The following is a 16,128-nucleotide window of genomic DNA, read 5'->3' on the forward strand; positions in this document are numbered from 1 at the left end:
TTTGGCTGACGATAAGGATGATGCAGCCAATTTGCGTTCCGCTATTGCCAGTGCTTCTAGAAAAAGGAAAAGTTCAAAACCGTATGATCGGCCCAGCAATAAACCTACAGAAAGTGGAAATAAATTCAACGCAAAGAATTTTTTTCGTGGGATTAGTCAAAACAGTGGATTCGGAGAAAATGCAGGTCAGTCGCAGAACAGATCCGGGAAATGCTTCTATTGCAATCAACAAGGACATTTCGCCAGATACTGTCCATTCAAGGCAAGTCCGTCAGCAACAGTCAGCACGGCCCCAAAGGAACAAGAAAAGTCACAGTAAAGAACCGACGTTAGATGAAGATACTACGAATGGAGACTCAATGGAAACAGTTCGAAGAATTAGCCAATGATTCTAGATTTGCCAAAATTGTCAGTGCATTGCCATCAATCGTGGAAGCGTCTAGCTCAAAATCTACTGTTAAAAAGTATAAATTTTATTTTGGAAAATTTCGTATTTGGTGTTCCGATTGTCAACTTGAATTTTCTCCGGCTAATTCAACTACAGTATGTTTATATATCGGTTCACTGATACAGCAAGGTGTTGGCGTGTCCGTTTTAGAATCTAACTTTTATTCAATTAAATGGTATCATGACATTAACTTTAAATACAATCCTTGTTCTGATAAGTTGTTATCTAATATTTTGGAAGGCGGTCGCAGAATTTTGAGTAAACCCATCAACAAAAAAGAGCCTATTACTACTGACATTTTAAAGTTAATTGTTTCTAGATACGGCTCCGAACACGATTTGTCTAATTTAAGAGTGTGTTTACTATGTCTTCTTGGATTTTCCGGTTTCTTACGCTACAGCGAGTTAGCTAAGATAAAAAGAAACAACATTGTTTTTTATGATACTCATGTTGAGATTACTATTGATAAGAGTAAAACAGACATTTATAGAAGAGGAAACACGGTTATAATTGCTAGGACCGGGAATGAAACGTGTCCCGTTAAGTGGTTAAAAAAAAATTATTTGAAATTAGCTGGTTTAGAATCTGATTCTGATTATTTTATTTTTCGGTCTTTGTCATTTTTGAAATCACAAGGTGTATACAAGCTAAGCAAAAACAATACATCCTTATCGTACACTAGAGCTCGTGAGATATTACTTAAGGCTTTGGAAGACATTGGTTTGGATAAATCTAAATTCGGGTTGCATAGTCTGAGAAGTGGAGGTGCTACCTCAGCAGCTAATAACGGGGTTTCTGATAGATTATTGAAGGCCCACGGTAGATGGTCATCAGATCAGTCGAAAGATGGTTATATTAAGGACAATTTACATCGTCAGTTGGTAGTATCTTTGAATCTTGGCATATAATTCTGAACTGTTTCATTTCCTTTGATTCGATGTTACTGCGAGCAACTAACTCTATTTATGTGTTTGTTTTGTTTAAAGCCTAATTGAATTTAGAGTAGAAATACTTTAAATTCGGACGAGCAGGGCGAGGGAGAATTTAAATATATTTCATTTCGTTTGAAATTGGGGTTTTCCCTTTAGGTATTTGTAGTTATTATATATAGATGGGAATTAGTGTAACTAGTTTTAGAACTAGTTCTGCAGGAGTATGTACTATTTATAAAGTCTGATGTTACGTGTACAAAGCACGAGAAAAGTTTTGGCGGTTTCTACGGGTGGGGTACTATATAAAGTTTGGCATTTAAATGTATTAGTATCGAAGGTGCTCGCAGTTAGGTCGTATAGTACGAAGTTAGTCACATTAATGGCTGCTATGTTTATTACATGTATTTATATTATGTTGTTTGTATCGAAGAAACTTGTATTATAGAGTGAAATAAAATTTGTATCGCAAGAGAAGATAATAATGTTACTGCGAGCAACTAACTCTATTTATGTGTTTGTTTTGTTTAAAGCCTAATTGAATTTAGAGTAGAAATACTTTAAATTCGGACGAGCAGGGCGAGGGAGAATTTAATGTTAAATATAGAAATAGAAAACATAATTTATTCGCTCATTAACATATATGCACCAAACATAGAAACGGAAAGAAACAAGTTCTTTAAAAATCTCTCTGATTTCATAAGTTATTATGCAATTGGAACAGTAATACTAGGCGGCGACATGAACGATGCATTGTCAAACTTAGATAGAAAACTTACTAATGGAAAACGAAAAAATATAAAACCAGTAAACAGTTTAAAATCTTTAATTAAAACACACAATTTAATCGATATATGGAGATATTTAAATCCGAAAAAAGTACAGTTTACCTGGAAAAGACAAAACTTCAGTCAAACAAGTCGAATTGATTACTTTTTAATTAATAAAGATTTTGTGCTCAATACAAAATCAAGCGATATAAGACCCGCATTAATAAAAAGCACAGACCACCAAGGCGTATCTCTTAAATTACAAAGCGTAACGGCCGAAAGTAAAGGTCCAGGATACTGGAAATTAAATAATTCTATTTTAGAAGAAAATGAATATTGTAAAGAAATAGAAACAATAATTGCAAAATATAAAACTATCATGCAAGACACAACTACGGATGCGCATCTTCTTTGGGACGCGATTAAACTTGATATTAAACTATTTACAATAAATTATTGCAAAAGTAGAGCTTACAATAAAAATAACGAAATAAAGCAAATGGAAAAAAAATTAACACTCTTAACTGAAAAATACCAAAAAAATGAAAATAATGATATTTTGCAAAAAATAAATCAAATTGAAAATCAGCTAGAAACACATTATGAATATAAAGCTAAGGGCGCCCAATTAAGGTCTAAACAAGATTGGGTAGAAAAAGGCGAAAAAAATACAGCTTACTTTTTAGGCCTAGAAAAAAATAAACAAACAAAAAAAAACAATAATAAAACTAAAAGACGACCAAGGAAATATTGTTACAGATCAAAGTGAAATACTTCAAATTGAAAAGAAATTTACGAAAAACTATATTCAAAAGAAAACGAAAACATAGCCCAATCATGGGAATATATTAACAGTACTGAAGTAAAAAATAAATTATCAAAAAATGAAAGTCAGACGTGCGATGGATATGTTACAATAGGTGAACTAACTCTAGCAGTAAACAATTTAAAACCCAATAAAAGCCCAGGTAAAGATGGTATCTCAACAAATTTCTATAAAAAGTTTTGGCAATCATTAGGTCCAATCCTTGTTAACATCTTTAATACAAGCTACGACAGGCAAAAGCTACCATTTTCTCAAAGACAAAGTATTCTTAATCTTATATACAAAAAGAATGATCCACTAGATCTTTCAAATTATAGGCCAATCTCCTTATTAAACTCGGACTATAAAATACTATCTTACACATTAGCTCAAAGAATAAAAAATGTACTAAATTTAATAATAAATGCAGACCAAACAGGATATATAAAAAAACGATATATTGGCTTCAATCTCAGACAAATACAAGACATCATAGATTACGCCGACAAATTTAATGTTGAAGGTGCAATTTTGTTTCTAGACTTTTCAAAAGCATTTGATACCTTAAAATGGACCTTTATGTACCAAACTCTCGAACATTTCGGCTTTAATAGTTCATTTATTAACTGGATCAGGACGTTATATTCTGATATAAATAGCTCAGTGTTCAATAATGGATGGATTTCTGCACCAATTAGTCTAAAAAGGGGGGTGCGTCAAGGATGCCCCTGCTCTTCCATGATCTTCGTGATCGCAGTTGAAATTATGGCATGTAAATTAAGGAATGATTATAACATTAAAGGTTTTGAAATCAAACTTGACCATTCAAAACATAATTTGAAAATTTCCCAGTTAGCAGATGATACCACTCTTTTTCTTAAATCAAAAAATGAAATTATAGCAGCATTAAACGTGATTGAAATATTTGGCACATTTTCTGGTCTTAAATTAAATAAAAACAAAACGGAAGGCATTTGGATAGGAAAACTAAAAAATTGTAAAGATAAGGTAGATAATATAAAATTCACAGATAAACCCGTTAAAGTGTTGGGATTGTATTTCGGCACAAATAAAGCAGAATGCGCAAAACTAAATTGGGAAAATAAGTTTGAAAAAGCAAAAAAACTCATGAAATCTTGGGAAAAAAGACATCTTACTATCATCGGTAAAATTCTTATTATCAAATCACTTATCATCCCACAATTTACATACTTAGCAAGTATGACAGTCATAAATAAAATGTATAGCGACAACCTAGAAAAAGAAATTTTTAATTTCATCTGGAACGGTAAACAAGATAAATTAAAAAGGTCAACTCTCATAGCAGATTACAGTACGGGAGGACTTAATATGATAGATATCGACAGCTACTTCAACACACTTAAAATTAAATGGGTATCAAGACTAATGGAGTCAAAACATGAAAATTGGTCAATTATTCCGAGATTCTTTTTTGATAAATACGGGAAAAACTTCCTTATCTTCAAAATGAATTTAGGACTTAAAAATTTAAAACCACTTAAAATAACAACTGAACTACCAGAATTTTATCTGGATATTGTAAAATGTTGGATACGGAAAGGTGGAGGTCAAACTAAATCACCCACTAACTTTAGAGAAATACGCAAAGAAATTATATGGGGTAATAATTCTTATATCATTTGCATATCTACAAATACTTGAATTGGATTGGTCTAGTAGAGTTTTTCTCTTGGTTTACACTTCGATAAACCATGTTTCCGAAACTACTTTTGTAATCTATTCATGCGCGATACACCTTCTTGCAGGGATACTTGGATTCTCTGCAAGTTGAGATTATAAAACAATTGCATAACAGTTGTTTATATTCTAATGCATATATAACCAAAAGAAAAGAAATAAAATAAATGCACTAAAGCTTCGAAAATGAATAAAAATAAAATTTAAATAAAATTCCGGGAAATTTCACGAATGATTTGACGAACTCACGTCATGGCAAAACACGACGTCATACGATTGAAAACTTTCAGACGGAAGATTATTTCGTTACTTGTACGCTTCAAATTCGGATAGTTTCAAATTAAAATGAAGTTTTTGAGGTAGGTGCTAGTTCATTTTAGATTCTGTTGCATTTATCAAACATTTAAGTTTTTATAGAAAGTCAAGATGGCGGCGTACTCATTAGTTACGACACGCCATTGTGCTTCTGATGGTACATGTAGTAGCCATCAAAGTAATAATGTAAATTAATAATCGCGTATGTTTGGCCGAAGAATTATAAGGATTAAACACATTTTTTCTAGAGGTTATTGATGTGTAAACCGGGTCTCTAACTCACAAACTTGACATAAAAGTCCTTCGGACTTTTATTCAGTTTGTGAGTTAACCGCCCCGGTTTACACATCAATAACCTCTAGAAAAAATGTGTTTAATCCTATAATAAAAACATAAAAATAAAAAATAAACCATTATTGATGCTCAATTGGATCGGAAGCAATATAATCTATATAAATGAAATAATTGACGAAAACGGTCAAATCAACGAAAAGACAATACTGCGTAAGTTAGAAATAAAACACAACTGGATAGCCGAACTATCAATATTAAAAAAAGCTATTCCAAAATGTTGGATAGATATCCTGAAAACAAATAAATCTGTTAAAACCCGCGTTAATATTAACGAAAAAATAATCAGAATGAATGAAACAGAAATAAATTTAGCAGATCTAGATAACAAAACCGTATATCAATATTTTTTAAAAAACAAAATAACTCCAAACATTGGATTAATAAAATGGCAAAAATTATTAGGCGTAAAACCATTACAAATTAAACACTCCTTATCATTTACAAACAAAGAAATATACACAAACAAACTTAAAGTATATAAATGGAAACTATTTAGCTATATATTGCCGAACACAGAAAATCTTTTTAAATGGAAAATATATAATACGTCAGAGTGTACTTTATGCAAATGCACAGACAATTATCAACATTTTTTTATCGACTGTAAATTTTTAAAAGATTTGTGGAATAAAATAACAGAAAAATGAATATCATAAACTTCTGTAAGAAAATAAACTTAATAGATATAGTCTTTGGATATAAAATAGGAGACCGACATTATAATGACATAAATCTTATTATAACGTTGATAGGTTTCTCAATTTACAAATCATTTTACACGTCGGAGCAAAGAACAAAATCCGCCGACATATACAATATCTTTAAAAAAGAATTTGAATTATATTTTGAAGTTAACAGATGTGTAAAAAAAAGTAAAAGTAATTTAATTCGCAAATTTCAAAAAAATCTTTAAACTGTTAGATTATAAAATATAAAAATCGACACCTCAGCGGCCGTAAAGAAAAACCCTTAAATTACACCTATTCTAAAACTTAAATCAAAACACAATAAGGTACAGATTATGTACAAAGATAATAAATTCATATTTCTATAATAATAAACATAAAATATCTCACCTTTTGATAATAATCCAAAAGCGAAAAGATTAACACGTGAAGTATTTTATCCCTCAATCACTTCAAGTTACGATTATCTGATCACATTAAGACATCTGCACGATTTTTCTAAACGAGCAATATGTGTCAGGTAGATTGATTCAATAATGAGGATGTTAAAGTAAGGGTCAAATACGGTACAAAATTACGTAATTATAAATGTGAATGATTTGCAATTATATATGCTTATATTGTATTTTTTCTTCTATTTGTAATTGTCTAACAATCAGTCAGATTATATTATAATTAAAAATGTATGTTTCAAACACAAATTAAACCAATAAATACTAACAAAATTTATTATATACTGCTAACGGTTAACGAGGCCGGGATAAGGTACCGGTATTTGATGTATCAACTAACAAATGTGAAAAACTATCAATAAAACATGAGAACTGTTAAAAAAAAAGAAGTAAAACAGGACAAAATAATTACACCTTTCGTATATACGTGATACGTTTTCCTCAAAAACACAAAGCTTGTTCTTTTTTATAAACTTAAATAGTTTTAACAAAGAAGCAATATACAGTCGGATTGATATGTCTCAAAATAAGTCTCCTAAATTTTAAGAATTTGTCAGTTTTGCTTTTGTTTTAGTGTACGCTTAAGGTACTCACAAAATATCAAATTGTCCAACGATTTACATGTAATCAATTCAGGCCAGTATGTATTTAATAAAAAAAAATCGTATGGTCACAAAAATACTAATTAAACGATTTCAAATTTAGTTGTAAACAGGGTCTGTTTCTTTGCTGTGAGATGTGCGGTAGTTCCCAGACACATCGTAGTCATCCTCTGTTGTTCTTCTCTGTGCAATGCCGTAATCACCATCGCAGGTGTTATGAACATTATGGCGGACGGTATGATCATACATGACGTCAGTGTCATTCACAGTGCTCCGAAGATGTGAATACGTCATTGACTCTGGTGTATGGTAAATATTAACTGAATGAGATGCTGAAACTTGTGCGACGTCAGTGGAATTCATCAATTGACCGTCTTGATTATTATCTGGTACTGACTGACCATGAGTAGAATCATTTGTTTCATTAGATTTTATCATACATTTCCGTCTCCTACAAAAAGGTAAATGACATACAATATTATATAAGTGTTATGGACATTTCCAGGAAACACAATTTACGAATTGGTTTTGCCTGTCATTCAGATTCGTTTATTGTTTTTTTGTTTTTTTTTTGCGTTTAAAAAAACAGATGTATTTTACAAAGAGTTCAAAGAAGAGTGATATGTGTTCTAAATGCAAAATTCATGAAACCGACACATAAGTATGCATTGCAAAAGTTTAAAATAAAATCTATTCTTTAAATAGTAATAAAACCTTTCATGTTTTTGTTCTGTCCCAACATTGTTATTCCTCAAATGAGTAAAGTTATAAATACTATATTATACCGATACTGATTACTTTTTTTTTTGGTTATCAATAAATATTATAATGTTTCACACTAGATTAGTTGTGTACTTGATAAGACCCAATCCTTGGAAAACATGATATTTATATATACGCTGTATATAGCGCTGAACTGGTTCATAGTAACTTCGCGTACACATATATCATTACTTTTTATCATTTTGAAAAAATAGTTACTGTTATGTTCTACTGTATCACTACTGTCCTAGACGATGGAATTGATGAGCAATCACAAAGATGTTAAAACCCGCAAAAGTTTTAATTTGCATTTCCAAATCCTGAAAAATGTAACTCATTGGTTGTCGTTCTTTCTTTTTCGTAAATTATAGTGTATAAAACTTTTTTTCTAAATTATTCATATATTGGTGACTTTTATAGATGATTTCCGTGATGGGCAAAATGCCTTTTCAATTTATTCCAAAAAGATCGTGAATGTTTTTACAGTTAAATTTTTGGCCACAACATGCTTGCATTTTGTCGTGACACAAATATTCAACGCAGCATAATTCAAATTGTCGTACTTAATGTTTCACTTATGACTATTATAGATTTTTATATTATATACCTATTAATATTTTACTAGTCATTATCAATGGTTTACACAAATATTAATATTGCTCGTGTCATACCTTAAAAGAAAAACTGCAACCAAGACACATATAACAAGCAAGCCTCCAATTATTCCTCCAATGAGAACTGCATAGTCGGGTCCATCTAAAAAAAAAACCAATTGACATTTCAGTAAAAAGTAAAAAGATAGATCATTAAATGGTTTAAACATTTCCCATAGATATAAACATTCAATTACTATGTATAACATAAACCAACGAAATGAAACAGTGAATATAACCAAGACAATTTGGAGATTAAATCTGTATTCTAATTTTTTTTTCATCAGATGCAAGTAAATTGTCTTAAAATTGACACATATTTCCTTCTCATTCAATTACTGAGTTAATCATTACCTTTTAAAGAGTTTACAATAATGAAAAGTGTATATTTTAAAATGGCAAAAGGTTAATCTCAATCTTAAATCTTTGACGGTTTGTTATCTTTTTTGTAATATTAGATCAAATCTACATCAAGCAACGGACTAAGAAAAATAAGACATTTAGAGGGCTACAAATATATAATCTATATCACATGTCAATCTTAACTCAAAACTATTAATAAATAAAAACAAATCTGCATATGATTTTAGGCAAACTTAACGACAGTTAGCAATCAAAACTAAACTTCAAACGATGTTCTTTGATTTCTGCCTGAGTTTTAGGTTTTTTTTTTTATGAAGTTGATGTTTTACCAGATAATCTATTTCCGATGTATTCCTTTTATCCGTCATGTAATTTAAGTGAGAACCGACAATAAATTAATGTCCATTAAAGTACATGTTACACAGCAACACTCGCCTAACTAAATTTGAACAATAACTTGACCTACCGAGAGATACCGTATGTATGCCACCATCTGGTATAGTACTGTCAGCTATGATAAATTATAAATAGATAGAACACATTTATTAGATGCTCTTAAATGAACTGTCCTGCTGCAAAAAAAAACAAAATAATTCAAAGTTTAAAATTTATTTATCTTTTTCTATCGTGGTACATCCATTTTTTCAATGACAAATTCGATCAATGTCGTTTGAATTTGTTCAGATGTGGTGTTTATATTTACTATCTCATTCCTTGATATAGTGTGCGAATACTAAACTCAATATATAAAATGAGAACTTCGACTAATGAAGAAAATTATGTTTCATACGACGGGAATTATTAAACGAAATGCGAAAGATATTAAAGTTATATTAAAACACATTTCACTTCAATTTAAATCGAAAGCAAATTCATTTGTCTTTTCTTATAATGTTTTTCATATTTACAATTGTATAGTGTTTGTCATATCTAAAATTATTGCTAGGATTTTTAAAAAAAATTGGTGGTAATGGCAAAATATTGTTAAAAGATTGGAACATTTTGATGTCTAGCTCATGTTTGAAAGTTAATAGAAGTCTATACATTTGTTGTTTCAGGCTTCAAACAGACACAATGTTAGTAAGATGATTTCAACCAACAGATAAGCTTATGGTTTATAAGTTCCAGTGTATTACTTCAGCTTAAGTGCTTTACATACCATAAGTATTTCTCATACTGCTATCAGTAACTGTTGTAATGACATGGTTACTACTGTTATTACGTGATATGTCACTGCCAGCTGAAATAACAGATATCATTTGTTTAAACTAAACCAAAAAAGTGCAAAGCTTTAATAATCAAAAGTTGTACATATCGAAAATTTGCTATTTTATGAGTATATGAAACAATGGTATTTCATCTACACATTGGTGTCGATATAATAAAAGTATATGAGACTTTCATACAAGTGTGATGTTTAGCTAGCTACGACATCATGTTTTATCTACCATTTTTTTACACAATGATGCGTCTGTACAAAGTCAAGAGTATCACAATTCAATTCGGTTAATGTGTTTAAAGAGGAACTTTTCGCTATAATTTTTCATTGAAGTGCGGTATTTCTATTAGTTTACCTTGTAAACTAATCGATTTATACTTGTATTACAATTATAAGATCGCTGAACGATAGTTAAAAGAGTTTTTGCTCTTTTTCATAATAAGACTTGAAGGAAATATTTCTGATATATTTTCTTTTTGTATGTTGATCACTCAACGCATGCATACTGTAATTTAGTATGCATTATGGTTTGTAAAAGTTGCATTTATTTTAAGTTTCTCTCTAATGTAGAAAGTACTATTTGACCATTCAGGTAGATCAGGGGGATACCACCATCTTGTACAATCACAGTAAATAATCCTTCTAGTTCTTTGCCCAAATCTGCAAATTTGGAGACAGGTTTGCAATTTATTGGATACAGTGTTTATTCATATAGAGACAACTAAGTTATTCATTGCATTGTCGAAATTGTTTTAACAAGTACCAAATATTTGTGCTTTAAGAATAAATCTGTCAAATTAGCCATTCAAGGGGAGATAACTCTTTTAGTACGATATTTATATTGGACAGAAAGGGACATTAAATGCTTTTCTCATCACTTGGCGTTCGTCGTCCGTCGTCGTTAATTTTTACAAAAATCTTCTCTGAAAATACTGGGCCAAATTTAACCAAACTTTGCAACAATCATCATTTGCGTATCTAGTTTTTAAAAAGTGTGTGGTGATCTGGCAAATCAACTAAGATGGCCGCCATGGCTAAAAGTAGAACATAGGGGTAAAATGTAGATGTTGGCTTATATCTCTGAAACCAAAGCATTTAGAGCAAATCCGACATGGAGTAAAATTGTTGTTCATGTCAAGATCTATTTGCCCTGAAATTTTCATATGAATCAGACACACCATTGTTGAGTTTCTGCCCCTGAACTGGCGATTTTAATGACATTTGGCCGTTTTTGGTTATTATCTTGAATATTATTATAGATTGACATAAACTGTGAACAGCAAAAAGTTGAGCAAAGTAAGATCTACAAATAAACCCTGAAGGTGTTGTTGCCCATTATAGTAATTTTTTAACATTATTTGGTAATTTTTTGCAATCTGTTACAAAAATCTTCTCCACTGGAACTACTGAGAAAAATTCAACCAAACATGTTCACAATCATCATTATGGTATCTTGTTTAAAAATGTGTCCAATGACCCCGACCGCGAACCAACATGGCTAAAAATTGTACATAGGGTAAAATAAAGTTTTTTGGCTTATATCTCTGAAACCAATAATGTTCATCAAAGTAAGATCTACGAAAAAGTCAACATCACCAAAAGAGTCAATTGACCCATTTAGGAGTTATCGCCCTTTACATTCTTTAAGTCAATTTTTAACAATTTTCATAAATTTGGTAATTTTTTGTAAATTTTTACAAAATATATTCCTCTGTAACTACTGGGCGAAATTCATTATAGATAGAGATAATTGTAAGCAGCAAGAATTTTCAGTAAAGTAAGATCTACAAACACATCATCGTCATCAAAACACAATTTTTTTCATGAATCCATCTGTGTACTTTGTTTAATATGCACATATACCAAGGTGAGTGACACAACTCTCTGGATCCTCTAGATTTCTTAACCCCTGACTTACCATAACAGCTGAATATTATTCATTCGCATACCTTTACAATGATAAAAGATGCTGGTCACCATATCGATAGGACTGTTGTAAATCATCGAACAATCACGCGAGTCATTACAAAGATTATACAGTGTCTTCTTTGTATTCGTCATTTCCTGCGGAGGATACCTATAAGCTGGACAGTTGAAATAATCATCCCATATATCATCAATCACTATGACATTATTCGCTGAACAAGTCATTCTTACTGTAGTACTTCTGTGTATTGGTATACATTCTGCATATTTGCAATTTAAAATATACATATTATACACTTAGATATTTATTGAGCACATTTATCAATACAAGAAATTGAATACAGATTATCATATTTTTAATCGATTATTTGGATTATATATACCATGGTTCTTGCTGACACACATGTGTCTTGTATGCTCGATTGTCAAGTGACAAAAACAAATGTTCAGTGACTAAAACGTGCAGTAAATATACATGTTTAGATTGCGTCGTAATTTTTTTTTTTATTAGTAAATAAAAAAAGATCACAGGTGTTGATCATCAACATTTTAATAATTAAGTACTACTACATAATCTTACGAGTCATGCATTGCACATGTAGCTGTAAATATGAACTCTTTGATCTACAATAACTTTTGAAATTAGAAAAGGCAGTTCAATGAATAAATACGCAGACCCGTTTTTTTCAAAGTTATTACGTTAAATTCTGATGTAGAGTGGAGACAATGTATATAACTTATCCATACTAGGAAAACATATATCATTATAGTACCTGTACACTGGAAACGTAAATTGAGATATTTAAAATCCAAGTTCAGGTAAGATCGGTAGAATGGCACCTTGCATAATGAAATGCTCTCGCAACTGATTAGATATTGTCCATTGAATATTTCTTTTGTTTGAGCTGTATAATATTTACAGTTCCGTTCTTTGTCGAACCAGATTTGTTGAATGTTTACGCTCTTATCTTCCTTGCACTTAATTTGCCCATAACGATGTTCATTAACATAATTACTACCTTCAATAGAAATGCAAGTATCTCCTGAAATAAAGGATTTAAGAAAGTCCTAAAATTGTATATTGATGTTTAATATATATTCATGACATACATTCGTTCAAGTTATACACGTTGAATGTTTTCTTTTCAAACATGTTTGCTTAGATGATTGCACTTCAACAACACTTATAGATGTTCTAATATTTCATCTGCAGAAAATCGTTAACTGTTGTTTAAATCTTTTTTAACTATGAAATAATACAATTCATCACTTAAAAGTACTGTTTCGTATAAAACAAAATCCCTTAAAAAAAGGTTGAAAAGCATTACACACCATTAGTCCAATAATTTGCATGAATACATTTTATCCGGAGATAAGCAGCAAAAACTAAAACGAATGCTGCCATTTTGATTAATAAGGAAGAGACTTGTAAATGTATATTTTTGTTTTGTTTTAGAGATAATCAAATACTTAAAAATAACTCATCAAGTGGTACGTGAAGGAAATAGAGACTTATGAATGATATTTTCAATTCATACACAATTATTCAATTTAAGTTCAAGGGCATATATACTTCAGCTGACTATGCGATTAGGACTTTGCTAATTGTTGAAAAAAATTGAAAACAATACGTTTAATAATGAATCGCATCCGACGTGCTTTTCTGGATTTACATTCATCAGGAACGCTCAAAGCCAAACATTTGAAATGCGAAGATGTATTAGTACCGAAACCGTCGAAGAGCTATACGTCAACGAAAGCTGTACAATGACCTACACGTATAGTTGTTATTTCTGTGTCATTTGGTCTTTGATGTTTTATTGGAAATTCTTCCACATTTTATTTTTATAATCACCGGCAATTATAACACGCATTCTTATTCTGATAGATATTAAATGACAGAACAATCTGTGGGCAATTGTTTTTGTTGATCTAAGTTCCCCACATGTATCATCAGTATACTTTCAGATTTTGTCACCTATTGAGACATCGAATAATGTTTCCTATGCTACATTTATATGGTGTGTTATTTATAAAGTTTCTTATATCAATCGTCTGAAACACTACTTATGTTTCTATTCTAGGGTGCCAGTTTGATTGTCTATCACATTATTTCATAATAAATCGCTTCCATCAGTCGTATCTAGCTAATATGTTATATTAGTCTAGAACTAACATCATTCAGATAAGCATGCAAACCAGCAAACACGAATGCATAAGGTATACAGATAAATCATATTCACATGTCACCAGATAGTGCGACATACTTTATTGTCGTTCCTGTTGTTTTCAGATTACACAATTAAAGGGGTAAAAATACCGTACCTGATAACTTTAATAGCAAACTTGCTGTTGTACTGTTTTGAATCACAGTGTATGCCAAACTCATTACAGGTCTAAATTGCATTTATTTAGTAAACATTGATACATTCAACAACGCGTACTGTTATCTTAATGATTTTTTTGACATTTTCAAGAAATCTCGAAATATATTGGCGACAACTATACGAACAGAACAAACTTTTATTAAAGTTATAACTGTCCTTTTCATTATTAAGGAAGTTATGAAGACCTGGAATTGTAATTCTTTGTTTAATGTGGTATTTAATTGAACACTAAAGGGAGATAAGTTCATGTATTTCATTATGTCGCAGTGTCCAAGCCATTTTATTGCATTGGTCTCGTTTCGTGACATATGTATGGTTTTTGAGAATCAGACGTATATTGTAAAAATACTTATATAACTACAGAATAATATGATTTTTTTTTTAAATGTTATAATGCTCAGTTTAAATTATGTTTGTAAACATTTGAAAAAGTATTACAAACCACAAATCTGATAATTTGCAAATATACATTTAATCTAAATAATCAAAACAACCAAAATACTAAGTGCTTGCATATTAATAATAACGAAGAAACTTGTTAATGCATTAAAGTTTAAATTTAAACCTCATTAAGTAGTAGGAAATAGATACTTACGCATCAACCGTCTGATGAATTTTATCTCTCTTTAAAAGAAATCTATGGACACCATATAAGTACAAAGAAACATACACTAGTGTCATTCATGCTTATACCGTATCTTTTATTTCCCGGCACGTTGTCAGATTTTCTCAGTAAAAGTATGTTTTAATATTTTACATGACATATTTAAAATTTGTTAGCATGTGTTTTCTTCTATTTCACATTCTATTGTTATCTAGGTAGTCTTATGTAGGATGTAAGATACTTAAAACAAATCATGGGGTTTGAGTTTATAATGATTTTACCACGAATTAACCCTTAATGCTAAAATTGTTATCACGAGCGACAAACACGTGGTTAAATCGGTAAAAATTAAGCCATCATGCATTTTGTTTATTTTGATAGGACTAATACAGCTATTTCCTTAGATCCAAGCGCTCTTGGTCAAGGAAAATATATGTCATACCCGTAAATAAACGTGTTATTACGAAGAACGGAGCAAAAGGAACTTGTGATTTTCTTAAACTATTTACAATAACGTATTTGACAGGTTTGGATTAATGTGTAGGATAATTCTATTATTTGTAAAACATAATTGCTTGTAATACCTTTTACTATTGTTGTTTACGTTACCTTGTTATGATGATTTTCAGTTCCAAAGTCGTACTTTTCCGGTAAAATGCCTTTATGTTTATGTCATCGTTTAATGATTTCGGGTAACTCATTAATAAAAAATAATCAGATTATCGGAACAACACAAACAGTTTATTCATATTTAACCACGGGTGTGTACTCAAAGTGTTTGAAGAACGTCATATAAGAATATAAATTATATAGAAGTAGATTTATTCCAATTTATTAACTCGGTTACCATTAATTTTATTATTCTTCCCGATGATATTTGTGAGGTTCATATCTTTTTCCTAGACACACTTAACAGACGTAAACAAATGAAGTACAAACTGCTATAGTAGCTATTGCAGAGTTGAATACATTTCCAAGTCTTCATCTAGACTAAATCTGTACTGCTGTTCTAACCACAAAGTACTAAATGTAAGAGTAATTACAGTTATTAAAGTCTAGTTCAAAGCCAATAATAACAATAATAAGCGTTTTTTCTGAGTAAAAATCTATCATCTCTTTTGTTACTAAAATATA

At 30.5% G+C, this 16,128-nt stretch overlaps 2 protein-coding genes across 2 annotated transcripts; one reads left to right on the forward strand and one right to left on the reverse strand.

Moving 5' to 3' along the window:
* The first annotated feature begins 348 nt into the window (after nucleotides 1-348).
* On the forward strand, nucleotides 349-1,356 carry LOC139494571 (integrase/recombinase xerD homolog). Its single transcript, XM_071282731.1, has one exon. The coding sequence runs from the start codon at nucleotides 349-351 to the stop codon at nucleotides 1,354-1,356; it is 1,008 nt and encodes a 335-aa protein (XP_071138832.1).
* A 5,392-nt stretch (nucleotides 1,357-6,748) lies between these two features.
* On the reverse strand, nucleotides 6,749-13,405 carry LOC139494979 (uncharacterized). The gene is made up of 7 exons (XM_071283100.1): nucleotides 13,336-13,405; nucleotides 12,777-13,046; nucleotides 12,027-12,263; nucleotides 10,018-10,098; nucleotides 9,325-9,369; nucleotides 8,514-8,598; nucleotides 6,749-7,531 (listed from the first exon to the last, which is right to left on the reverse strand). The coding sequence occupies exons 3-7, from the start codon at nucleotides 12,226-12,228 to the stop codon at nucleotides 7,180-7,182; spliced, it is 765 nt and encodes a 254-aa protein (XP_071139201.1). The 5' UTR covers nucleotides 12,229-12,263; nucleotides 12,777-13,046; nucleotides 13,336-13,405; the 3' UTR covers nucleotides 6,749-7,179.
* Nucleotides 13,406-16,128: the final 2,723 nt, after the last annotated feature.

This window comes from Mytilus edulis, chromosome 11 (genome assembly GCF_963676685.1).
Source record: "Mytilus edulis chromosome 11, xbMytEdul2.2, whole genome shotgun sequence".
Taxonomy (NCBI): Eukaryota; Metazoa; Mollusca; class Bivalvia; order Mytilida; family Mytilidae; genus Mytilus; species Mytilus edulis.

Bases quoted from the DNA above. Each gene is read 5' to 3' on its own strand.
- LOC139494979 (XM_071283100.1), bottom strand. From the start codon at position 12,228: ATGACTTGTTCAGCGAATAATGTCATAGTGATTGATGATATATGGGAT. The intron at 10,099-12,026 runs GTATGCGAATGA...CTGTTATTTCAG, and splicing joins CATCTTTTATCATTGTAAAG to CTGGCAGTGACATATCACGT. The intron at 7,532-8,513 runs GTATGACACGAG...ACCTTTTTGTAG, and splicing joins GTTGCAGTTTTTCTTTTAAG to GAGACGGAAATGTATGATAA.
- LOC139494571 (XM_071282731.1), top strand. From the start codon at position 349: ATGGAGACTCAATGGAAACAGTTCGAAGAATTAGCCAATGATTCTAGA.